This window comes from Plectropomus leopardus, chromosome 4 (assembly GCF_026936395.1).
Source record: "Plectropomus leopardus strain MGB_pleo_1.0 chromosome 4, ASM2693639v1, whole genome shotgun sequence".
In the NCBI taxonomy this organism is placed as follows: Eukaryota; Metazoa; Chordata; class Actinopteri; order Perciformes; family Serranidae; genus Plectropomus; species Plectropomus leopardus.
The window spans coordinates 13,093,326-13,118,290 of record NC_142179.1 but is presented as its reverse complement, the minus strand read 5'-3'; the positions used below and the strand labels follow the sequence as shown (position 1 = coordinate 13,118,290).

The window sequence follows — 24,965 nt, the reverse complement described above, 5'->3', positions numbered from 1 at the left end:
ATCAAATAGCCAGAGACAAACAAAAAAATCACTGAAAAGCAACAGTGAACAATAGTGTTTTTAAGCCCTGATTTACACAAGTTAACGGTTTCAGCAGATGTCAGGTATTCAGGGTGTGATCCTACAGTCCCATTTTTCTGTGTGAATTGAATGCAACACAACAACGCCCTCCCTCCTCTTGTGAAAAAATAATTTAGTGGCAGCTCATTGGTCCCTTCGGGTGTCAATCAAACGGCTCTGGTTCGCTCTATTCCAGTAATCCCAACCTACTCTCTGGATCCAGTGGGAATGGTGTTAGTACACAACGCGGTGGCAGGTTTTCGAAGAATCTGGATTATTGGATATATTTACCTGGCAGATATATTTAAGAACGCAGAAAAGGATCTTTCGCCTCATTTAAGGTATTGTTGGTGTTATTTGTGAACTCATAATAACCGTTTAACGTCAGTTTGGAGATGGCAGTTGCTGTAGCTAGCAGTGTTTTTTTTCTCCAAACATCAGTGGCCTCTCCTGCGTGAGTGTGGTGGGGTGCTATGTGGATTTAAAACGACATTTAACTCCTTGTGTCTGATTTAAGTACACTGCCTTGCTTTATAACATTTTGAAAACGACATCTAAGTAAAGTTATATAGTGTTATCACCGTCTGTTGGTTGTTTATGATAAGACCTGTACGTTAACGGTACCCATCATGCTGCCCCAGTTGCTAATGCTAATGATGCGAACCGTCCTGTGATGATGCAGTTTGGGATACCTGCTACATTGGCTGCTTTTCCACGAGGAGCAGAATAAGAATCAAAAATAACTATTACACATAAACACCTACTAATTGTTGAGTGAGCAGGCACATGATTATTTATCTTCATGTGCGGTTGTGATCCCAAAAAATGTGATTTACAGTGTGAGTGAGATCATGTGCATTTCGTCATTCGTATTTATTTACAGATCAACTCATCTTGTGTCATCATTACTTGGTATTTCAATTATTGATTACAGGCCGTGTGTGACACTAGATTGTGCACAAATACAGTCTAGATAATTAAATGTTATTTATCCCAAAGGAAATTGCTGTGCAGCAGTTGCAATAAAAAAAAGAGTGCTACTTTCTGTTACTGATTGATTGATAGATATCTATGTCAATCATTTAAAACAAACAACAAAAACATGAAAACAACAAAAATAACTATCATTCAAGTGATGATAAATTATACAACAAAGTCAATGAATAGATAATAAACAATAATTAAATCTAACATGTTTGAAAAAGAGTATGATGGAATGTAAATATATTATTTCTACCCTGTTGCAGCAATTGTGAATAGTAAGTTTAATAATGTTATAATTATTATTAATTATTATTATTATTAATAATAATAAAAAATTTAATAATGAGGTGCAAATATATCTGTGTTGCTCAGATATGGTCTGCATGCAAACAGGAGTTGTTTTTCTCTTTGTAAATTTGTGGTCTCATAGAAAAGTGGGTGTGACAATAATCTCTTCTTCTTGTTCCTTGTATTTTTATTTATATCATGTAATAACGTACCATCCTCAGTAGCTGACCACATTTCCAGGTAACAGTGATATCTGTCATATTTTTTCATGGGCAAGGAAAAAGCAAGGCAGGTTCATTTCATACAACAAGGTAGGTACAAGGTGATTTACAGATAGTTTATAAGTTAAAACACCACAATTTAAAATTAAAATAATACAACTGGAATGGAAAACGAAAAGTAACACAGTAAAAGAGTGGGCAAAAATAATTTAAAATATTAAAAATTGTAATAGAAATATAATGATGGGAAAATTAAAAAGCATTCAAAAATAATAAGGCTTCATGTTTTGATTAGAAAATGTAATTGGACCATTTCAGAGCTGTTACACTTCTTTTTTTCTTTTTTTTTTCAAAAATGGAAATACAGAAATTTCATCAAAAGGAGACAGTAAGAATCAGAATGAGAATACTCTTTTGATCCTGGAAGGAAAACTGTGATTTGTCACAGTCACTCTGATGTAAAGAAGAAAATTATAGAAAAGAAAAATGAGAAGTATGAAAGTAAGAGGTAGAAATTAAATATGTGCATTCTCTTCAATTTTCACACTAGTATGTATTTAAAAATATAAAATGTGTATAATATGTTGAGTATGTAAAGTGTGTAAGAAATGTAAAATATGTGCATTATGCTACATTACAATGTACAAAACTAGTTTGTAAAGGTTTAGAAATATAAAAAAGTGCATTACACTACAATGTACAACACACTTTGTACATTAATGGAAAAAAAGAATACGAAGTATACAGTATACAACATGTGCAGCAGTTAAGGTGGACCAGTGATCATTCCTTCACATATGCTCTCGTGATATTACACGCCCCTGCATAGAGGAGACAGATGATGTGTTTATAGCATTTACATGCATTTGCATTGACGTCAAACATATCCATAGTAGCCTTGATGCTTTTAACACTCCTCCCCTTGGTACTGTCTCCCCCTTCAGTTTTTCAGCAAAAGGAGGAGTTGTTTATGTTCCTAATGTTGCAGTGGAATAATTCTGCTATTGTAAAAGCAGGTGCCTAGTTTTCACGGTACATGCTGTCATTCTAACAGCGTTACTCAATAGAAGAAAACACTCAACATTAGTCATCATAACAAATGATGATTACTAGGCGTCTGTTTGTACCTGGCAGGACAATAGCCGCCCTGTTGGTGTGTTATCTTTGTTACATATTTGTGTCTGTGTTAAAAAGATTAAACTACTTTGTATATTTCTCTCAAGGTTAGACTGGCATGCTTTTTAACCTGAATGTGTGTATTTAATTATCATAAGACTGTAATTTAGAAGCAATAATCAAAGCAAATTTTGTATTTCACAAGTGACTTTTTTAACTCGCTTCCTGTTGCTCCTGTGAGATTTACATGTACATTCATCAAGGATTACAGGGAAGGAAGGAAACGATGTTGGTTGAGGTCCAAAAGCTACACGCACACACTCGGGACTGAATGTCCCTTCTCCGCTGAGGTCAGAGCACAGACATTTCGCACAGACGCACTCATTTGGTAGCTAACACTCTCGGCTTTTTACTTTTTCTTTCACGTGCATCCGGTCTCCCCCTCGGCCCATTCAAAGGTCAAACATAATTAGCAGCAACTTAAGCTCATGTTTCAAAATGTCACCCCACTTATATAGTACACTAGAGGCACTGTGTGCTTATTTCTTTGGTCCTGGTGGTCATCGTATGACAGCGTAATGACAGCGTTGCTAAGTGTGGGCCGAGAACAGACACACAGGTTTTCCTAAGTTTGGCTTCAACTGCCATCCCACACTTTCAGTGACTGAAATAGTTACAGAGGTTTTGGGCTTTGTTTTAAAATGTGGTTGTGTGATAGTAAGGTGCTTTAAGGTTGACGGCTGTGTAAACTTTACAGATGGATGAAGATGAAAATAAAATGCTTAGACCATGTCAGCTACTGCCTGGGGCAATATAGGCAAGAAAACACAACTCCCATAAAAAAGGTCTCATCACAGTCTAATGTCTATTTAGATCAAACTTTTCTAAGTGTGTTGAAGTGTTTTCCATGAGTAGTTTTTCTCTCTCCAAGTTTTTTTTTTTCCCCTAGTTTTGGCTCTCGCTGGGATAACATTCCACTTAAGGATGTCTTTTGGACTTAAATTAGTGTTGAAATAGTTGAGAGATCAATAAACAGGTTGACTAAATGTTAATCAGTGACTTTTTCCCTAAAATATATCAATAGATTTATTAATAATTAACCATTACATTCAGGGCAACATGAGCTTGAATACAAAAATTGTCCAGTTAAAATAAAAGTGTCCTAGCTAGGGTTGCAGTGATATACTAGTTTTAAGGTATACTCTGATATGAAAGTTGATGGTCATCATACATTTGTTTATCTAAGATATTGAAAAAAACCCAAACATGCATCTGGTTGGAGAATCTCACCTTTATTTTAGTTGTTTTCAAAACCAAAAGGGAATCTTTTAACACGTACGTCTATTAAAGAAAAAAACAAAAAACGGTTTTAAGGTTCAGTTATAGTAATGGAACATTTGTTCAACCAAAACTAACCCTTCAGTTTTCATTCCTTTAAGGGTCATTTTGGCTGATAATAATAAGAATTCTGTCATACCATAAAACTGTGATATTTTCTGAGACAGTTATTGTACCATGGAAATCTCATACTATTGTAACTGTAGTCCCAGCCAGCACATACACACAGAGCATTATTTTGCAGATGACAGTAGCTGTGTGTATTTTCTGACTTGTAAACATGGTGCGTTGACACCATACCTGACTGAGTTCATTTTGTACCATTTTGTGTTTAGTTGCTGGAAATAGTGTGGACAAATGAGGCCGTTTGCACTTGGCAAATTCAGGTTCCCAGAAACGATTGCATCACAGGGTGGTCAGACCAGAACAGTATATGTGTGCGAGTATACTTGGACATTTTCCACAGCTTACTCCAAAGGGCTGCCTCACACAGCTGAATGGTCAAACCAAACAGTGGCAAAGTCCAGTGTGGAGAGAGAACTCTGAATCATTATGGTGATTTTAGGCGAGCCTTTTCTTTCCTAAAATAGGCCCACTGCAGGCATACAGATGAGGTTTAGGCTTGGTTTTTAAGTAACAGTAATATCAATGTGGTAGTTGTGGTCACATTTATTATTGCTTCAAGGACAAGGACCAGAGCAGAGAAGTATTGATTTGTGTGTTGGTGTTCATTTGGAGCTATCAGTTTCTTGGTTAGATTTCCCAGAATCTATGGCTGTTTTTCCCGCTTCCCATCAGAGCAGTTTTTTTTTTTCAGGGCTCAGATGGTCACAGGATATACAGGAGGTCATAAAATGTTGCAGCCTGGTGCTGAAGTTGGAAAAAAAATTCAGGATCCAAGACCCTTTAAATATATTACAGCTCTTTTCATGTGGGGACCCACTAGACTTGCAACAGGCTCAAAAACCATTTTGGTTCAGGCACAGCAGTGTGTGAAACATTGACTCCATGCAGCTGTATTTATGTTGAGCCATGCCTCTGAATTTCATCTGGAGGTGATGTTTTTTAAAGCCAGGAACACACTAGAAGACTTGTATAATCTTAGCCAAGTGTGGGAAGACTCAGCTGCACATTTGGGTTAATAAAATCACAAGTTTTCAAATTTTCTTGTTAACCAAGTCACGCTAAAGAAATCACACTAAGAGCAAAGATTTTTTTAGTGTGTTTGCTTTAAAAATAGTTGCTTTGAAGGCTCTGCTGTTTTTACACATTATTCAAGAAGTTTATTGTCATATGCACAGTAAAAACAGCGGTTTAAACAATACAATTAAATTCTTAATTGCAAGTCCCCCTTCATGCAAAACAATATTAAGATTAGAATAAAAGTTAGTTTTTAAAAAGTTAAACGAACCTAAATTTAAAGTAAGGTGTACTATGCATCATATACATAGTATTAATAGCAGCAGCTGCCCTCCAGCTGTAACACTACTATAAAAATGCATGGGGATATCTAAACGAACAACGGGATGGGTCAACTTAAAGTTCATCCATGTCGGTGTCACGTCTGAATAGGAGCTCTTTCAAAACCATATGTGAAATCACTTAAGGAGCCAGCAGTGAAAAGACTTTCCAGATATGAAATTCCTTTCTTACTCCTGCTGCTGCAAAATAATCGAAAGGAAAGAAAATGCCATTAACCCTCAAATTGCGCAAATTGAAATTGTGAATATAAAATATGCCTAATCGAAACACGTCAACTCAGAAAAAAATTCCCATTTATGGCAAAAAAGTTTTACACTCGCATGAGGTGGTGTTTCAGGCAATTTGCCAAAGCCATATTTCGCAAAACTGCAATGGAAACCTTTTTTTTGGCTTTTATCAGTCACATGATGTTATGTTTGTGTGCTTATCGGTAGGAACTGGCTCCCTCTGGCATGATGCAGCAGGAGCTACAAAGGTGTTATTGCATCGCATAACTCTTCAAAAGTCGAGCGGATCATCCGGAAGTTTTGAATAAACAGTTCCTCTGTGAAATTGTGAACTATCACCTCCCAGAAAGCCCTCATATGTGGTTGCTCCCATGTATAAGGGGCTAGCCTTTTTATTAACGCTGGTGTAACACGCCTATGTCACCTTCAGTTGGAAATAATGACAGCTAGTGCGGTGGCTGCAATAGCAATAAACCTGCTGTCACCCTCCAGAGATTTCGGTGCTACTTAAGATTCCTTTAGACTTGATGATGTGTTTTGCTGTAATTTAACTGTTGTGACTCAGTTTACTATTTTTTTTTCCTAAACTGTAGGTCTTTTTGTTTACTATTTATAATACTTGCTTTCAAAAGCCCCTTGGGATATTTATGTGACCCACACATATTTACATCCACTGCCCTTTCAGTGCTTCACTACAGTTGTCAGCCTTGGAAAACAGTCCGCAGTTTGTCTCTCCTGTTCCTTTTTTTGCATTGGACTGCTATTTTAATGTTTGAAGATGGTATCGATGACTGTGCTGAGAACACTGGCTTCATTTGTGTTTGACACATGTCACCTCCTTTTAATGTCCTCCACCATTTTATCAGTGAAAAAACAAAACAAAAGCAAGGCATTTGAATACAGATTTGGACATCAGTTACCATGGTAATGATTGAACCTTTGTAGCTCTGAAGCAAGTAGGTCAGTCCTATTTTTATACTTGCATTTTATCTCTGTATTTGCATTCTGTCTGTCACCAGAGCCTCGATAAAAATAAAACTAACTGGTGAGTTGGAAAGAAACATTGCACATGCAGTTGGAGTTGCAGCCTAAGAACGAGTTCTTGTTCTGTTTCCCATAATGCAAGCCTTCTTTCCTCTGAGATCAGTGTGTATTTTTGTGTGTGTGTATTGCCTCATAACCTGGCACCTGTAGCAGCTTGTTTTGCTCACTGCAATGTGAAAGGAAAACAACTGTAAATCATCCACTTTTTTTGGTAAAAAAAGATGGAGGATAGTTGTTTGCAAAGATATTGATCCATGTTTTTCACTTTTTTAATCAATCTTTGATTGCTTTTTTTTACCTCATCTATCAGCAGACAGATGAGTTATGAACCAGATGCAGAAAAATGTCTTTCTCTTGTTTGCTGCGGTCACATTATAAATCAAATGGAACAACCTGCAAAGGTTATATTACAGTCACACTGTACTTTCTGACTGCAATGCAATGCAAACTCTAGGCTGTTTGTTTGACAAAGATGGTTTGGGCGAGACTCTTTTGTTCAGTCATCCAAAACAAGTTTTGCTTGTGTGTTTTTTAGTCCCTGTATTTCGCGTTCAGGTCACGTTGTTGCTGAAATGGGCTTGGCAGTATTTTTGAGCGTTGTTTTATCAAACTACTGAGCTGTTTGAGGCTTGTGCCAGCCTGTCTGTAGGGAAACCAGACGAACTGCACTGCGGCTTCTCTGTGACGGTTAAACACACAATACCAGAGAACTACAAACATACACAATCAGGCTCATCAAGGCCAAGGCTTATAACGAAATAATTGCAACATCTCCGTTTGTGCTCTAAATGGGCATGTTGATCTTATCTCTGTGTTTTGAGACAACACTCACAGAGTTCAGGCAGGGCCTTGACCTTGCATTCCCCACCTAAATGTTTTTACAGGTAGCCTGTTTTTTCCACTCTGGCAATCTGAAAGACTTTGTATCTTGTTCTAGTCCCTTTGTATCAGCATTATTACATTAGTGTTGCAGTATTACTAATGAGATTGTATTAATTTCATCTTGGGCAGGGCAACAAGGAGAAAAGAAAATATCACAATATTTTTGACCAATATCCTCAACATTGATATTGTGGCAATATTCTTGGATTGACTATTAGCGCGTTCACAAAATATTAACACAATTAGATTTTCCTTAAATAATCTAATACTAAATGGGTAAATGCAAATAATAGAACAGCCAGAATAATCTGGTAAATTCACAAAATTACATAATTTTACTTAAATGTAGTCCTTAAAACCAGGGAGAGTGGATGTTACAACATCCAAAATAAGGAAGATATCTAGTTTCCTACCGAATATGAATGCCTTGTCTCAAAAAGCGCCTAATTTCCAAGTAGATTCACAGACTTGCTCAGAATTTTGTGAAAAGTTTGGTCACGAGCCAAAAGAGAATATTTGCTGTTTATGCACATTAGTAAAAATTCGGCAGCATGTGGATACATGCATATACAGTTGCAGCTATGGCATTTTTGGATTTGCTCTCATTTAAGATTAATCTAATGAGATTAATGAGAACCTTTAGAGAGCAGTCTAAAAATGTAATGTAGTAATTTACATTTTTGTTGTCAGACCAACAGTAAAAAACTGAGAGGTATTTTTTTGTTATCACATAAGAAGGCAGCAAATACTCACAATTAAGAAGCTGTAAATTATTTTTGCTAGAAAAATAAAATATGTGGTTGGAAAAGAAAGCCAGCAACAGCAAGTGAACACTTGTGGCAGAGCAGTTTTCTGGCTGAAGGTATCCTTTGGAAGGAGATGTGTTGATAGTAGAAATGAATATACTGTGACTTTCCATTCAGTATAAACCAGGGTATGCGGATGGATGGATATTTTTTTAGGAAAAAAAAGTTCCATAGAATTTTACTCATATCTTTAGCTGTATCTGCATTGCTTCCAGCTGCCTTTCAACATGTGTGTTTGTGTCTGTGCATTTGTTTTAGTTTTTTGTGGAGAGCTTCAGCATAATATTCATTTCTATGGTAACTTTTCTCGTACTTTGAGCTTTTTTGCAACACCGTGTACTTTTAATTTCACACGTCTGGTTGCATGTCTGACTGAAATAACACTGATTATGATATTGAAAGTAGCTGTTAAATGTGTTGGAACATGTAAGGCAGCTTTATTCGTGTAAAATCCTTTAAACAGGGACAATTCCAAGTGCTTTACGTAAGGCATCATGTATGGGTTCGTCATGCTGGACCCACAGCTGTCATCTGTCTTTGTCCTCAGCTGTACTGTCCCGGTTTGCTTGACCGTCGTCTGGCTATTCACGATACTGGTAGATAGAAAGCAGCAGTGTTAGTAGATAAGCAGCAAAAACTAAGCCTTCAACTTTTAAAAGCTACAAGTTGAGATTTGGACAGGTGACTGGATAAGCAGCAAGTGCAGGCTCTTTTTAAACAGCGTTCTGTGACTTGTTTGTCTCCACATTTAGCCTAAAAGCGGCTGCTTGAGAGATGTGTTTTCTTGTGTTGATGTAAAATGTGGCTTTTCCAGGCAGTGAAACCTCTGCTTTTGATATATATTCACACAGTCAGCTGGGAAGCATTGCAGAAATCGAAAATGCAGATTACAGCTCTTCTTCAGAACGTATTAGTGACACGAGCAAACCCACCAAGCCTCAGGAGGCTTTTTCTGAAGCTGCCAGACATTGTTTTCCTGGCTCCAAATTCATGGTTTCACAACAGCTGCTCTTATCTCAGCACAAGCTTCATAGTTTGAAACAGCACAGAGTACTTACAGGATAGGAGTTTTGCTTAAAGAAAATAGGTTTCCAAGTTAGGGACTTTGTTACCATGAATGTGATTGGAACATATTCCCTTTCTCTTTTTTGTATGTTTGTGTTTTAACCGGTGTCTATTTTATTAATTGTACATTTACCATTTTTTTTTGTCATCTGCTGTCTTTTCCCACAGGGCACCCTGTGTCTGTGTCTTGCCTCTCAGGATGTCTAGCGTGGTGATGCTGTAATAAAGAGGACCATCTATAGACAGCAGCTCGGCCAGTTGATCACCATGCCTCACTTAAGTGTCAGTCGCAGCTCGAACTGTAGCCCCTTCTGGCTCATCTGTGTCCTTCTGGGCCTCTCAGCTGCACACGCTCATGCCAAAGATGGTAAGAACATAAAGGGAAAGTTCCTCCCTCAACACTTAGAAATTAATCTCCGATGCTCAATGTACACATTTTTAAAAGTGTTGGATATCGATGTAATTTGGCTGGTCCATATGGAAAGGTTTGCTTTTTGGTTCTATGGGCTTGAAACTAAAACGATGTTTGCTGATTTAAGATAAGGTTGAGTCTGTATGCTTTTCCATTTAAGTCAATTAATATTGTCCCAATCCTTTTTTTTTTCTTTTTCCTCTCAGTTCTCAGTGTACCCCAGCAGGTGAGCCTGTCAGCTGACATGTATACACAGCAACTGTCCATATCGTGGTTCGGAGGAGCAGCCTCAACCTTTGACCTCATGATTCTAAGAACTGAACTTAATGAAACTGTTGTCTATGTGAGTGCATTTCTTTTCCTCCTACATGATTTTTATTGTACAGATATACCACAAGTCGGTAACATTTCCATGTGGAAGGAGCTCTAGCCTAAAACTATTTTAAAAAATCTGATTGTTATTTATCTGCCAATTTTGTAATGCAACCCATAACATAGATATTCTTCTTTGACAAGGTTCCATGACATTTTTTTTTTTATGTGACCATGTATGTATACACTTAAAACACTAAAGAGACGACTGAAGTGTGACACTGTTTCAAAACATGATTGGCATTTCTGTATTTCAGTTTCTTGTCATTTATTGGCTGACAGCTACCACTAATACTTAGCCAATACTAATGGTTGGGCTCTAAAAGGAGCTTTCAAAGCTATATGTAGTTTAATTGCCTCTGCAGCACATTTTGCTTTAATACTGATGTTCATTTAATTTCCCATTATTTCATAAGTTGGCTACGACTGTCATCACCTGGTCATCTGCCAGTCTCATGTTGTTGTGTTTCATTCTCTTACCGTGTTACTGTGTATTGTCTTCAGGAGACGGTGTCTGCGACGGTGAATCAGGAGAGCGGTCGGCACCAGTGGAACTGGACCTCAGTTGAGCCTCTGGAGTGTACCTCGCTGTCGATCAAAATCCGCTCAAGAGACGGACAGACAACAAGCGAATGGAGCAACACTCAGATACTTCAAGGTCAGAGGGGCAGTAATTACACCCATACACATAGGACAGCAATAATTAGAGAGACATAAATACCGCTTTGCCAGACGTGTCAATTTGGGATAAAGAAAATGCGTTCATTCCCTCTGGGATAGTTAATGCCATTTACAATTCAAATTCTTTTTCCTCTCCAAAATCCGTCACTGAAGCCAAACCAATGGCTGTCCCTTGTATCTAAATTTAGATCTCTATTTATATCTCCCTCTCCCCTTTTGTCTGTCATTTGCAAATTTAAACGCTCTGACTTCTTTTTTTTCTCCCTCCTTTCTTCTTCTCAGGAAACGATCTCCCCAGTAATGCCAAGTTCCAGGCGTACCCTCAAGACAGAATTGTACCCGTGGGGGCGAACACCACCTTTTGTTGCATTGTGGAGGAAGGGAAGAAGTTTGGTTCCATCCACTACGGCAGCACAGTTGTTAACGCGACACGGCTGAGCAGACGAAGTTACGCCACTACAGTGGTAAATCAGGGACCGTCCAGCAAGACTGGAACAAACATCATCTGTTACGACGACCCCAAGAGAAAACTGACTGGAGCAGTGGTGTTTGTTGGATGTAAGTGGATGGAAAACAGAAAGGTTGTCATATTTAAGATGTTAAATGTGCTTTGAGTGGCAGAGAGAGGGAGTCAACACAAAGTAAATCAGTCATTGAGATTCATAGGGTTCATACAAGGTGCCTTAAGTACACGAATTTGGCACTGACAGATTACAGAAGTACTAGAATGCTTGAAAAATCAGACATATTTTAACTTCACCCTTGAAAAACAGAACTTGCATAAAACTAGAGCAGAATGACTTCACATCTGTAAGTCCCTGCAGGAGTGGACTCAATAATGTCGGGATTAATAATGAAAAATAATGGAAAGGGGTTTTAGGTTGCTGCGTTGTGCTTTGTACATAATTCATGGAAAAACTCCCTTTCAGCTATTGTGGAGAAAAACTTTCATTGTTGACAAAGAAAAATGAATTGCTTAAATAAGTACTTTAAAAGTTTGAATTTGATTTGCTCTTGTTTGCACAAACCTTGGACTGAGAAATGATAGGGGTCAGTGTAAGATGCAACTTGCTCTTCAGTTATACAGCTTGTGGATTTTGATTAGGCAAGATTTTGTTTATCCAAAAAGATTCTTGAACCACTGGTTTGCTGCTGATAATGAATGATTGTTTAGTCTGCCAAACTGTTTACAATTTTTTTCTGGTTCACACGAAAGAGACTAGAATATTCCAAGGCCTGTTTTTAAAATAAATCTTGGTAATTATTTATCCTTTTGTAACCTTAATTTATACATGTGTATGATTAAGTAAGTAAGTACATTTCTTCTGTTGTCCCCTCCTCAGATCCACCGCTGCCCAGTGATTTTGTGTGTGAGACTAATGACTTAACTTCAGCCGTGTGCCAGTGGAACAAAGGACGAGACACAAACTTGTACGGCAAACGAGGAACACGCTACTTGTTGAACAACAGGTATCACAGTCACACTTGCAAACACAATAAATTATAAATTAAATTATTAAAATAATCACAATAAATAAAAACACTCATCTGGGCTCACACATCACCTGGGCCCAACAAAATGTCTGTAACTTGACCTGAAACCTCATACTGCATCGAAAAACCATAGGACTCAGATTGGGTAGCAGAACTGTACACAAAAACAGGGCTACAGTTTCTAAGATATGTAGAGTAGGACACAAGCTCAGTACATCTTTGGAAATTGGCACTAGGTGATTTGTCATTTTTTTAGCCCCCACCGCCCCACTCGCTGACTTCAGTACCAATGCTTATCAGAGTACAAAGATTAGATTGGCTCATGAGATGGCTGAGTAGTATCACTTGAGATAATTTAACCATGGAAATAAATAGATTTAAAGGCATGCAGTTGGTCAGCGAGTTTGCTAAACAAGTGCTACAAATGCTCTGTGGGTTAAAATAGAAATGCTCCATCAAAATGTTATAATTCTAAATAATTTATAGGCTATAGGTCTATATCTGGATGGGACGGCATCTGGGTCCAGACTCAGGGGATGAAGAGGGATGGAATGTTAACATAGGGGAGGCATTTTGGTAATCTTGTGAATAAAAGGGAAAGTGTAGCCGTAAATATTCATTCTAAAATCACATTTCTGCGATCACAAAGTCTGCTTTGGGTTTTTTCATACCACATATTAACTGTGCCAGAGTTAGCTGATACCACACCCACCTTTTCAGACAGACACGGGATGGTTATACAGTCCACACCCAATTTCAACTGACAGCATTTGCATGAATGATCACCTAAATAAAGAAACAAATGGGCAAACGCCTACCGTATTTGTGTCTGACTCAAATCCACAACACTATAAAAAAGGACAAATAGAGAATACAGTATATTGAAAACTCACAGTAGAAAGTTGTAATGGTCCTGGTTGTCGCAAGAATTGATTTTGTTTTTTTTGGGCTAGTTTTGTCTCAATTCATGGACAAGCCAGGATGTGGTACATTGTCACTTTGATTCTGAGAACTGATCCCTGAATTATTTATGATTGTTTCTCTTGCATTTCTCTAAAAAGTGTTTTCTGCCCAGAAAAGATCCACCAACAGAGAGAGGATGACAAGAAATATAAGGCACTTAGTCTAAGTAACCACTTACTGCTTCTGTGTGTCCATTTAACATTGATAGCAGATTGGCTGTCTGCCAGACCTTTTACAGGAATTGTCTGAGGGCCGGATTGAGGAGGAGTTAGATTATGAATGTGTTTGGGCCTGTGTCTGTCTGCATCCGTAGGTTAGATCGAGGATCTGAAGCAAATTCATTTTGTTTTGATTTAGTGGGAACAGACAATTTTTTAACTTATTCTGAAGTAAATGTTGATAATAAAATACAGTGGATGAGGAATAATGACACCGCTGATGTTAAGATGGGTTTCCTATAAGCCTCGCTTTCACTATGCAGTTCTTTCACCTGGCGCAATATCATGGGGGGGATAAAATGGTCTAAATTAAGGCACCAAAGAAGTGCATCAACCATACTATAGAGCTTTTGTTTTCTGCATTAGCTATTTGTAGTAGGTTTTGGTGGTGTTTATTTTTTCATACTTTTCCGAAAATTCAATAGGGCATACATTACGTGACGGTATTGTTTCTGGCAATAACAACCTTACAGCTATACTTCATTCAAACTCATCAGAAACCAATAAAAATCACCAAAACCATCTTGGTTAGTCATGTTTGTTGTTGAGATAGTTAGTCCACTGTTTCAACAATCATTAACTCTGATTTGCTTAATTCACCAAGTGAGATGTGACAGTGTGCAGTTTTTCCCTGCAGTCTGTCTCTGTTAGTGCTGGTCGGCTGTTATTTCAAAGTCAGTGGGCTTTTTGAATGGGTTTTAGATGCCTGAAATAATGTCTGTCGTCAATACAAGCTGAGGAGTATTTCACGTTTTGTTCTACGACATAAAATACGCCAGTAAATACCCCACATGTAAATTTAGAAGCCATTAAGTGTGTTAAAAACACTGGTTGCTACCAAGTGGCTAAATAAGACTGCAGAACATCATCACGCCAATAAAGGCTATATAGCCTCCTTGTGGTGGTGACGATGACCTCATGTCACGCCACTGGCTTTTTGTTGAGGGAACCAGGGCGACAAATAAACCTAATTTCTGCACGCTATAGAAAATCATACTGTCGGGATCTATAAATACCCTGGTATACCGTAATAAAATGCTTCGTGACCTGTGTTGTTTTATAGTTCTTCGGCTTTGAGGTAAAAGAAAGGGCTGGTTGTCTTAGGTACCAACAGCAATACAACATGGAAATGCTAGAGGGGAAAAAGTTGAAAAGTTTTCTGTCTGTTTTTCATTTGGTTTGTTCTGGTTCTCACATTCTTGTTGAATCTGCTCTTTTGTTTTTGTTTTTGTGTTTATTTTGTAGGGCCTGTACTTTGAGCCGCCTGCCGGAGAAACAGATGGAGTGCCGCGTGGCTCAGTGGGAGGGTAACTGGACACTGGTAGCTGAGAATACTCTTGGCCAGTACAGCCTCACTGACTCTGCAGAGCTCAGCCACAGAGGTAGGTGTATCATCCTTACCTTCCCAAAATCAGTGGATTGATTTATACCACTTTTTTTTTCAAACTAAAGCTAAACATAGACATGAAACACACCCATAAAAGTTGTTCTTTTTCTCCAGTTCACTGACTGTTTCCCCCTGTTTCCTCAGTGCATCCAGTAGCACCAGGTAAACTGAACTGTATTATCCAAGCCTGGAACGCCACTCTGCTGTGGCAGTGGAAATACGACAGCTACTCGTCTCTGGCTCTTGTCTGTCAGGTAGAGCTCACCTGCCTTGGGTACAAAATAAAGGTGAGTTTGTGTGTGTATGTGTGTGTGTGTTTTGCAGGGGAAGACCACATGTCTATTTGTTTGTATATGTTTGTTGTCTCAATGTACAGAACTGTTTATCTGTTTCTTTTGGTCCATCTTTATATAGTTTCTTGATGTGCAGTATGTCAGATCACTTCCACAGTTCTACCACAACTCCATTACAACACACTAATGACCTCCCACATTTTTTTCTACAAATGTAAACTTGTATCAGCATGTTCTTTCCATGTGTGTGACAAGCAATGTACCGTACAGTAATGATGTCTAATGCATGTGTTTTCCAGCGTACCTTCTCTGGTGTGGGTCTGCGGTCGGTGGCTCTATCAGACCTGCATCCTGATGAGGATTACAGTGTTCAAGTCCGCTGCGGTGCCCAGAAGAATTTCTGGAAGTGGGGGAACTGGAGCGAACCACTTTCCTTCAAAACAAAAACTTATGGTTAAGACTTATTTTGTGGTATCTTTTTATTTTAGCTGAGAGTTTAGTGAATTAGGGCTGCAACTAATGACATATTTCATTACTGGTTAATGTAGTTAATGTATTTCATTAACATATATCAGTGGGTTTTTTTTTTTTTGGATAGATGATTTAGTCTATGAAAACCTTACAAATGTGAAACATGTTGTCAAATGGTTTATTGATGTTTCCAGATTGTGTGATTTGTCTTGAGCTGCAGTCCAAAACTAGAAAGAAAGAAAGAAAGAAAGACCAGCTGCAGCAGATGCTATCATTTTAGAAACTGTAAATACTTGATGTATGTGCCTGATTAAAAAAACTAAAAAAAAAAAAACCCACTCATGATAAATTAATTCTCAGTCAATTCTCCACAGATTGACTAATTGTTTCAGCCTTTCCATAAAGGGGCATTTATCAAGTCAAGACAACTTCAGCTGTTCATATTAAAGACATGTAGCAAGTAATGTTGCAACATGCCGACTTAATCTTAAAATGTTTGTTACCAATTTAAATTTTAAGCTCAAGAGAAAATGTTTTTATTCATAGAAGCAAGCTTTTAATTGCTCTATTTTCAGTGTGGAATGTCACTTAATTGCATTTATAGCAGCAGTAGTCCCATTTTCCTTTCTCAGTTGTATTTTTTTTAATTTATTATTATTTTTGTCTTTTCTCAGTTCCGGATGCTCCTGATGTGTGGATGTGGATGAACAAAGACTACACCGGGCAGGTCATTTGGAAGGTACTAAGATTTTGATAGAATATTTACAACTGACAGCTGACTATTTTTACTGCAGAGAGCTCTGCTTTACAGCACGCTCACACATCTGGGTTCTTCTGTTTTGTCTTTATTTTTTTGTCTCTTGTTTTCTTCCTCCTTTCTACCTCTTTCTCCATTTTAACATGAAGAGAGTTGACCTGCTGTGCATATATTTTATGTCATGAATGTCTGTAATTGTAAGTAGAAGGTGATATAAATTGTCTTTGTCTCTTCCCCCGTCCATCCCCTTCATTTCCTGTAGCCTCTGACACGAACACAGAGCCATGGTCTGATCACAGGCTATGAAGTTACTCTATGGAGCCCTGGAGAAAAATTACAGCACACGAAAACCGTTTCAGCGGATACTTCTGCTGTACCAATCAACCTCACACAGATCACTACCCTCAGCGGTGGCAACAAGTTAACAGCAACTGTCATCGCAAAGAACGCTGATGGGGTGTCGCAACCTACAAGTGTACTTATACCTCTACATTTGACAGGTATGTGGACATGGAGTGTGCTTAGAATGGTTTAATCTATGAGAATCAGTGAAAAAGGCAAACATTGATTAGTTTGTTTATTCTCATAGCATGTGAAATAAAGTAGATATGTTCAGTAAGTAAAGATTTTAAGAACTGAGAGCATCTGGATGATTTTTCACTGTTTCGACACACTTGTTATTTGAATTCAGCTGTCTCTTAATTATAAAAGGAGAACAAGCACATGTGGTTTCTATATTGCTGTATACATATTTTTTTCTTTCCAGATGTGGAACCACTTGCTGTCTCCAGGGCAGTTTATACAGAGAGAGGTTTCCCTCTGTTCTGGCAGAGCGATGCCAACGCCACCTGTGGTTACGTGGTAGAATGGTGTGATGCTACCTGCAAGCGGGACTGTCCTGTGGAGTGGATCAAGGTGGCCGCTGAAAGCACTAACGTCTCCATTGAGTCAGGTATGCCTTCTTTAAAAAGTAATAGCCAAGTCTGAAAAGTTGTTTTTAGGATATTACTAATTTAATGTTTGCATTTCTATAGTCAGTAAATGATAAAATTCATTAAAGTCCCCATCCACTCAAAAAGTGTCATTTTTTTATGCCCCCTAAAATGTCTGACCCTGTCTATACTGACTTTATAATTAGAGAGGTGTTTACACATTCCCTACTGAAGGGGGAAATCTGCATCTATGCACTGACCTAAAATCTGAGATTCCAACATACAGTTAGCAAACTAGATAAGATACGTCACAAATATAAAAGCCAAGTACTGTCACGTATCGACAGGGGAACAGACTTCAACATAACACTGTCAAAGACAAGTGAAACCCCAGCACAAAGCAGAGCTGTCAGAGAGCAGAGTTAGCATCAGCATAGTGAAAGTTTTGACAGTAATCATGGTAGATTGTGCAGTTTTGGGATGTAAACCAGATCCTGGAGCTTACCTCCACTATCTACCTTGTAACCCCTTGTAGCAGATTCTATTTTATTTTTTACAGCCACTGTCAGTTAGCCTGCAAGCTAAAGAACAACATAAATAAATATGTTAACTACACTTAAGAGTCTGGCACATCTTTTGGTCAGAGAATTAAGTGCTCAACAGACTCCTCATCTGAGTCCAGGTGTGACTGAGGCTCAAAAATGTATGGCTGAATCACTCTAATGTAATGTAATGTTTCTGTAATGCCTACACTAGCCATCTCAATGCTTACTGCTCTTTACCTGTCAAACTAGCGTGACCAGATTTAGAGAGAACAGAAAGCAAAAGAAAATCTGCTTCACACCTTTTTTCTATTATGTGAGAAAACCATGTTTAACAAAATACTAGTATAAGGACTTTTACATGCTTTAAAACATGTCTTACATGCTTTAAAACATGTCTTGAGATAACCTCTCGGATCTGGCAATAGGGAACAAAATTGAAATCATATTATATAATATGGGTAATAATTAGGGATGATAACAGTCAATCAATGATTGATTTATTGGTGGTTAAGATGTTATCATGTGAAAGTTAATTAATTAATCGATAGGTTTTGCAATGCTGTCAAAGTATATGCAATATGTTGCTTTGAGTTTTGATTGAGAAAAAAGTGCACTTAGTATTGTTTGAAATAAGTTTTCATGTTTTTAATTTTAAAAAATGTAATTTTAACACTAATAAATATGGGAAAGTGCTTACAATTTGCAACCCTAGTTATAATATCTTTCTTTGTCATCAGACAACTTCCAGCCGGGTGTGAGGTACAACATTTCCCTGTACAGCTGCTCCTCAGAGGCCCCAGAGCTGCTGCAGCGCTGGCAGGGATACATGCAGGAACTGGGTGAGGATTGCACTGCATGTCAAAAACATGCCCCTTTGAGAAGAAACAATGACTTCAGAAATCTTACTCTGCATTATAATTGCTGACTCTTTGTTCGCATTCTTATCTGTTTTCTTCCTTCCCTTCCTTTGTGGCTTCCACAGTCCCCTACAGCTCTGTCCCTCTGTCAACCACGCAGCAGAACTCTGATATCCTCCTGACCTGGGGAGAGATCCCGCTGGCCAACAGACGAGGCTTCCTCCTGGGCTACAACATTTACATCAGCAGTGGCTCCCAGCTCACACTTCTTGGTAAATGCATGCAAATGCATGGATAATTTATTACAGAAATCATAAAAGAAGATTCTGTCAAACTCACAGTTTCCTCATCATTGCTTCACTCTTCTCTTTTTTTTCCTTTTCTTGCCTCTCTCTTGCTTTTTTCCCTGTCCTTTGAACAGCTAATCTGACAGATCTAGGAAGCAGGAGCTACACAGTAAAAGATCTCTCTGAAGGCTCCTATAAATTTACTGTCAAGGCCTACACTTCAGCAGGCGAGGAGACAGGCGCCACTGCCTCCATAACGCTGGAGCCATACAGTATGTGAATGTTTCGTTATGTTTGTGGAGCTACTAACAGTAATATGACGTGTTTATTCTATTCTCTAAGATATTTTTTTGAGGCTACAACAGATACATTTAATACATGTTGTATAAATAAATTGATGTAACCACACAGTGATTTGTACTTGAAAGTGGTAAAATAAATAATAATGTTTTTTTATATAGCACTTTTTAAAATACATTATTACAAAGCCAAAGCTTCACATCTAGATAAAATTTATACATAAAAATTCGGGCACATGCATACACACGTCATAAAGGGGTAATTTTATAAAAAGGCAACCTATACAAATAGTTATCTTGCTTCACTTCTAACACCTCTAATATTTCTTCCGTCTTGTCCTGACAGCTGATTGGCTGATCCTGGAAATCTTGGCGTCCCTGGGAATCACAGCTTTATTCCTGGTCTTTGTCACCTTCATTTGCTACAAGAAAAGGAAATGGTGAGACTGTTTTTCTCTGTCTTATATCCTGTATCCTGTTTGTTCTTTGAAAAATGTAACATGTACACACAAATTTAAAATTAGTTTTATTTATTATTTTAAAAAAAGTACAAAAAAAACCCCACATACAAACGTGGCTATAGGAACGTGGGTAATTAACAATCATCTGGTCATGCTACCTAACAATAGCCAATTGGCAACTTTTTTAAGTTAAAAACTGGCAGGGGATTCATTGTCAATTGTGATTGATTGGATCGATTTCAAAATGATGATTGAACTGTTAATCATTCAATGCCTCATACAAATACAAAGCCGTATTTGTGTACAACTACAACATTGACGAAAACAGAATCTTATTAATTACACTGTATCAAAGATGAGATATTTGTAGGTATCATTTCATTTGTTCAGGCTTTTTATGATACTGGATTTTAAAGTGGCATTTTGCTTTGTCATCAGGGTGAAGAAGGCGTTTTATCCAGACATACCTGAGCCCAAGCTGCCTGGTGATTGGTCAAGGCCACAGGTACAGTATCTTCAATTTAATCTGACCCTCACAAGTAATCTTATTGAGTGCTAATTCTAAGTTAAAAAAAAAACAACTAAAATTTCCATTTTGTGTTCATGATCACCCTTTGTGAGAAGACTGTGGTGTTTTTTTTCTTGTTTAAACTGACTCATTAAAGTGTTTAAATGCTTTGTGTGTCTAGCAGGGGCCGTTGGATGTGAAGCCATCTCCTCACAGTTTGGTCCATATGGTCGAAAGACCCGAGTGGGATTCTAGTAAAGAAGTGCTCGTCGTTATCCCTGAAGAAGATGAGGATGAAGAAGAGCAGGGGATGGGAGATGAGCCAGTCGACACAGATGAGCCAACGTCATTGCGCTACTACAACCAAGTGGTAGATGAGCGGCCCATAAGACCACGTTTCCCAGACTCCTCTGATTCTTCTGCATCCTCTTTGGATTCAGCACGCACTGATGTGACGTACACAGGGATCCAGACATCAGGGTCTTCTCTGGTCTTCCAGTTGGATCCACCGGGCTCTTCTGAGGGCCACCAACCTCCGGCTGATCTGTCTGTCTGCAGTGGTGGAGGTTACCGGCCCCAGATGCAAAATAGAGCCCCAAGTGATGACTTAGTTTCTCCAGAGCCTTTCCTTGAGCCTCAGGATGCCAGTGCTGGGGGCTACAAACCCCAGTGCTCCTGGCATATGGACTCCCCTGTGGAGGCGGGGGAAAGTGGCGGCCTTGCACCCTCGCTTGGATCCCCCACCTCAGTTGCTTCCACTCAGTTCCTCCTCCCTGATGGAGAGGAACATGCAGAGGAGAAACGACAGCTGTCGTCATCAGCAGCAACCTGGTTCACCAACCTGCTGTCATCAACAAAACCGTGATATCATCTCACTCTCACTACTAGCAGCCAGGCCGGGGGGGTCACATAAGACCTCCAGATACATTACTGTTACCAGTGCATCAGACAAGCATAACCCATATGGTCCATGTAAATATCCTCTCTGACCTAGCACTACACTCTTACAGTTGCACTTTTACAGCAGGTTAATAATTCTATTTGAGGTTTCAAACATATAGAAATACATATATAGTTAATTATATCTGCCATACAAATAACATAGAATCTGTATATTTATAAATCAAAACAATTTTATTCTGACAGCAAATCTCTCAAATGATTTCTTCATACCTCTCTGTTCAATCATATTTACTGAACCCCCCGGCAACCTGGTGGTGTCCCCTTACTGCCTTGTCTGTGACTCTCTACAATGGGCATTTAGCAATGGCATATCTTGTTATTTTTAGTTGAGTTTATCCAGTTTTTAGCTTGCATTTCACATGTTTTTATGTATTTTTTGTGTCGTGAACTTGCCTACACTACAGAAGAAAACTGAAAGCAAGAAAGTTTCAAACCAAATGACGGCACAATAAAAGCTAAGGACATTTTTTGGGAGAACACTACAAATGAAAAGTTTCAAAAGAGGGTAGCTAAGGAGACTGAATACCTCTGTTTACAACATCCATGTCTTCTGCTGGTCCGCCATTGGGATTATCTTGCCTGTTTCATTACAGCTGATGAGCTACTGAAAGGAAGAGAGGCGTATGGTTGTCAATAAAATGATTTTAAAGGTATGAACAGATGGCACTCTCCTGGATCGATACCAAGTAGCTCCTATACTTACAGACTTAATCTATTTTTCAGAAATTACAGTCTGAGCAGTGAGATGTCAAAAGAAAACAGTCATTATTTTACAGATACAGGAGTGGTGCTGTCTGTTACGGTCTGGAATTATGTGGCTAATGAGCCTGTGGATATATACACTGATATAAGCTAGAACATGAATACAAACTGATGTAATTTAATGAACAAACACACTATGATGATACTGTTTGGTGTTTTTGTTGTTTTGTCTTCCTTAAAGGGGAACCTCACCTATTTTTAAAATTCATACACGTTATTCCTGTGGTGTAAGATGGTCCAAAAATATTAGCAAAAATCAACAACTCTCTCCCAAATCCAAAAACTGGAGAAATAAAACTCCAATTTGTGATGTCATTTGATTTAAAGTGTGGAGCTGCTCCACAGAGGGTGAATTAAGAAAGATGTTATAGGTGACACTGAGAGCTCGGGATATTCTGAGTATTTTTACTTTAGGTGGTGTTCCCCTTTAACCACAGGTTTGTTTTGTTTTGTTTTTTTGTTTGTTTTTTTTTTAAATTTTTTTGTTCTTGTTACAAAATGCATTTCACAGTCAGGCCAGTGCCCTTTTTTAATGTTGTTATGTGTCGTGCATTATCCTCAAGTTGATCGGTGTTGAGCAAATTATGAGAATTAGCTTGGGTGATTTACCACAATGTTGAAATTGCCTTGATAATTGTAAAGCTCTCAGTCATTTTCACCGTATCACCTTTCACACACTGCCTTGCCCCTAAATGTTATTTATAATGAAGAAGAATACTGTACAAAAATGCAGTTCAGAACTAATCAGAAATGTATTGGAAATACAGATTCCACTAGCACTGAGCGTAATGTACAAAGGATGTCTGTCATAATAGATTTTTAGTAAATGCTGAAAATTTTGGTTACTTAATCATTTTCATTATGTTCCCATCAGTTCTCTCAGTATATTTGTCCGGTTGTGAAGAGTTGTTTTTCTCTTATTTTCTTCTTTAGTCACTTTATCTTAAAGCCTAGAGAAATGATCAGTAATGCATTAGATTTCGATTTGCTGTGCTTGAGATTTAAGTCTACAATACATTTATTTTTTAATTTTTTAATGTAAGTATTTATCTTGACATTGCAGAGTTTCCCTGGAGCGTCCTTGTACATTTTGTTCCTGGAAAAAGGGGCCATGGGGAAAACAGATACTGGGAAATTATATAGAATTTCCAGAAATGCTATCACTTTGACAAAAAAGTGTGGGAATGACCCTGGTCACTCGACAACACTTCAGCTTCTCCATCATTGTGTAAAACAAAGGCCACTAATTGCTCAAGCAGACTCCACCTACTCCAGTTGCTCTCTACTTGTGTGTACAGTGTAGGCGATAACAATGCAAAATTGGCTAGGCTTCCCAAAAGTATCGTTATGCAGAGTTTTTTTTATTTTGGGTAGCCTTATCTCATGTTAACCAAGATGTTTTATTTTATCATATTTTGCAGAGCCAGGCTCTCGCTCGCCTGTGTGGCAGTGTGTGGTCTGTTGTTTCTCAGTGCCTCCAGCCAACAAGCTTTAAGTAAAACTACTGTGACATGAATGACGACTTAGACTAACTATATGGATGGCTTCACTGATGAACCGATGACAGGCAGGCAGCCCTCTTTGACTACTGAGAAAAAATGTATCTCCTCTTTCTCTTTGTCTTGTAACACTGATCTGAATTTTTATTCGATGAATTGGGAAAATGTAGTGGAAAACTTCACTTTTCGCCCGACAGATTAAGGAAAGAGTGAACTAACAGTTGTAATGTGTGAGCAGTGGTCACTTCAAGGCAGTGGGAAAGGGTGGGTATAGTTTTGGGTATTCAAACATGGCTGCAGATTGTTTTCCTTTGAAGCCTGCTTTATCAAACAAGCACGGCTTTGGAGACTAACCTATGAATGCTATGTGTTACATGCTTTTATGTTGATGTGGATCAACAAAATGACACCTTTTTAATTTTATCTTTGTTTTTATACAACTAACTGTACATAATTGTAGTTTTCTTTCATTTTTTCCCCTTCTTACTATATGAAATAATACTCCAAATTATACAACAGGCAGAGTTTTTTGTTAACTAACCAGTTTTCTTGAAAGAATAAAGGCAAATGTTCATCAGATATATAGAGTCCTATGAAATATAGAGGCATCACACTTTGATTGTGTATTTGTTGTGCGCATAAACACATAGAAGTGCGTCTGAAACATCATGTCAACTAAATTAGAAATGTGATCCTGTGTTCTTGTTTAAGCCTGCATTGCATTCCTATCTTATCACTGCAGTGGTACTTTGCCAGAATCATTGTAAGTAGGATGAGAGTAATCACCATGCATACTCATACATGGCAGATGGCAGCTGCTGACATACGTATAATTTTCAGTCCATTACTTTTTTCCATTGTCCATCTACATTTCTAATTGGAGCCCATGTTTACTCTGTGGTACAAAAAGATTTTGTACGTTATGCCGCCTTACACATTTTCATCTCTGGCCTTTGATGTTTTTGCAAAAATCAATGCATGTTGTATAAACTATTACTACAAAACAGTGGCTCGTAAATCCCTTAAACTCCATGTTTATGTTACCCTATAGCTTTTAAACACTAACACTGACTAATGTTGTGCACGACAACATGAATGAAGTATTGTGCACCTTAAAAAGGCTTTCATTTGTGAAAATGCTTTCAATTTCATGATATTTTGACATTTTAACTATTGATGAATGAAAAAAAGACATTGGAGTGCTTCTGAGTGAATAAATAAATGTTAACACTAATAAAACAAATTGAAATGCTACTAGTTTAAAGGCAATAAAAATATTTCTGGCCACTCA

The 24,965-nt window shown here is 38.1% G+C and overlaps 1 protein-coding gene across 2 annotated transcripts; it reads left to right on the top strand.

The window, feature by feature from the left end:
- Positions 1-242: 242 nt before the first annotated feature.
- On the top strand, positions 243-24,965 carry lifra (LIF receptor subunit alpha a). Of its 2 annotated transcripts, none has more exons than XM_042487882.2 (18): positions 243-401; positions 9,682-9,880; positions 10,132-10,268; positions 10,802-10,955; positions 11,261-11,536; positions 12,322-12,448; positions 14,899-15,035; positions 15,185-15,327; positions 15,633-15,786; positions 16,479-16,543; positions 16,824-17,061; positions 17,328-17,513; positions 18,776-18,877; positions 19,021-19,167; positions 19,317-19,454; positions 19,828-19,921; positions 20,381-20,447; positions 20,635-24,965. In XM_042487882.2, exons 2-18 carry the CDS (start codon positions 9,781-9,783, stop codon positions 21,313-21,315), a joined length of 2,946 nt encoding a protein of 981 aa, XP_042343816.2. In that variant the 5' UTR covers positions 243-401; positions 9,682-9,780; the 3' UTR covers positions 21,316-24,965. The 2 variants fall into 2 exon arrangements, with proteins under 2 accessions (XP_042343816.2, XP_042343815.2); XM_042487881.2 differs by having other exon boundaries at positions 20,632-24,965.

Bases quoted from the DNA above. Each gene is read 5' to 3' on its own strand.
- lifra (XM_042487881.2), top strand. From the start codon at position 9,781: ATGCCTCACTTAAGTGTCAGTCGCAGCTCGAACTGTAGCCCCTTCTGG. The intron at 9,881-10,131 runs GTAAGAACATAA...TTTTCCTCTCAG, and splicing joins ACACGCTCATGCCAAAGATG to TTCTCAGTGTACCCCAGCAG. The intron at 11,537-12,321 runs GTAAGTGGATGG...TCCCCTCCTCAG, and splicing joins AGCAGTGGTGTTTGTTGGAT to ATCCACCGCTGCCCAGTGAT.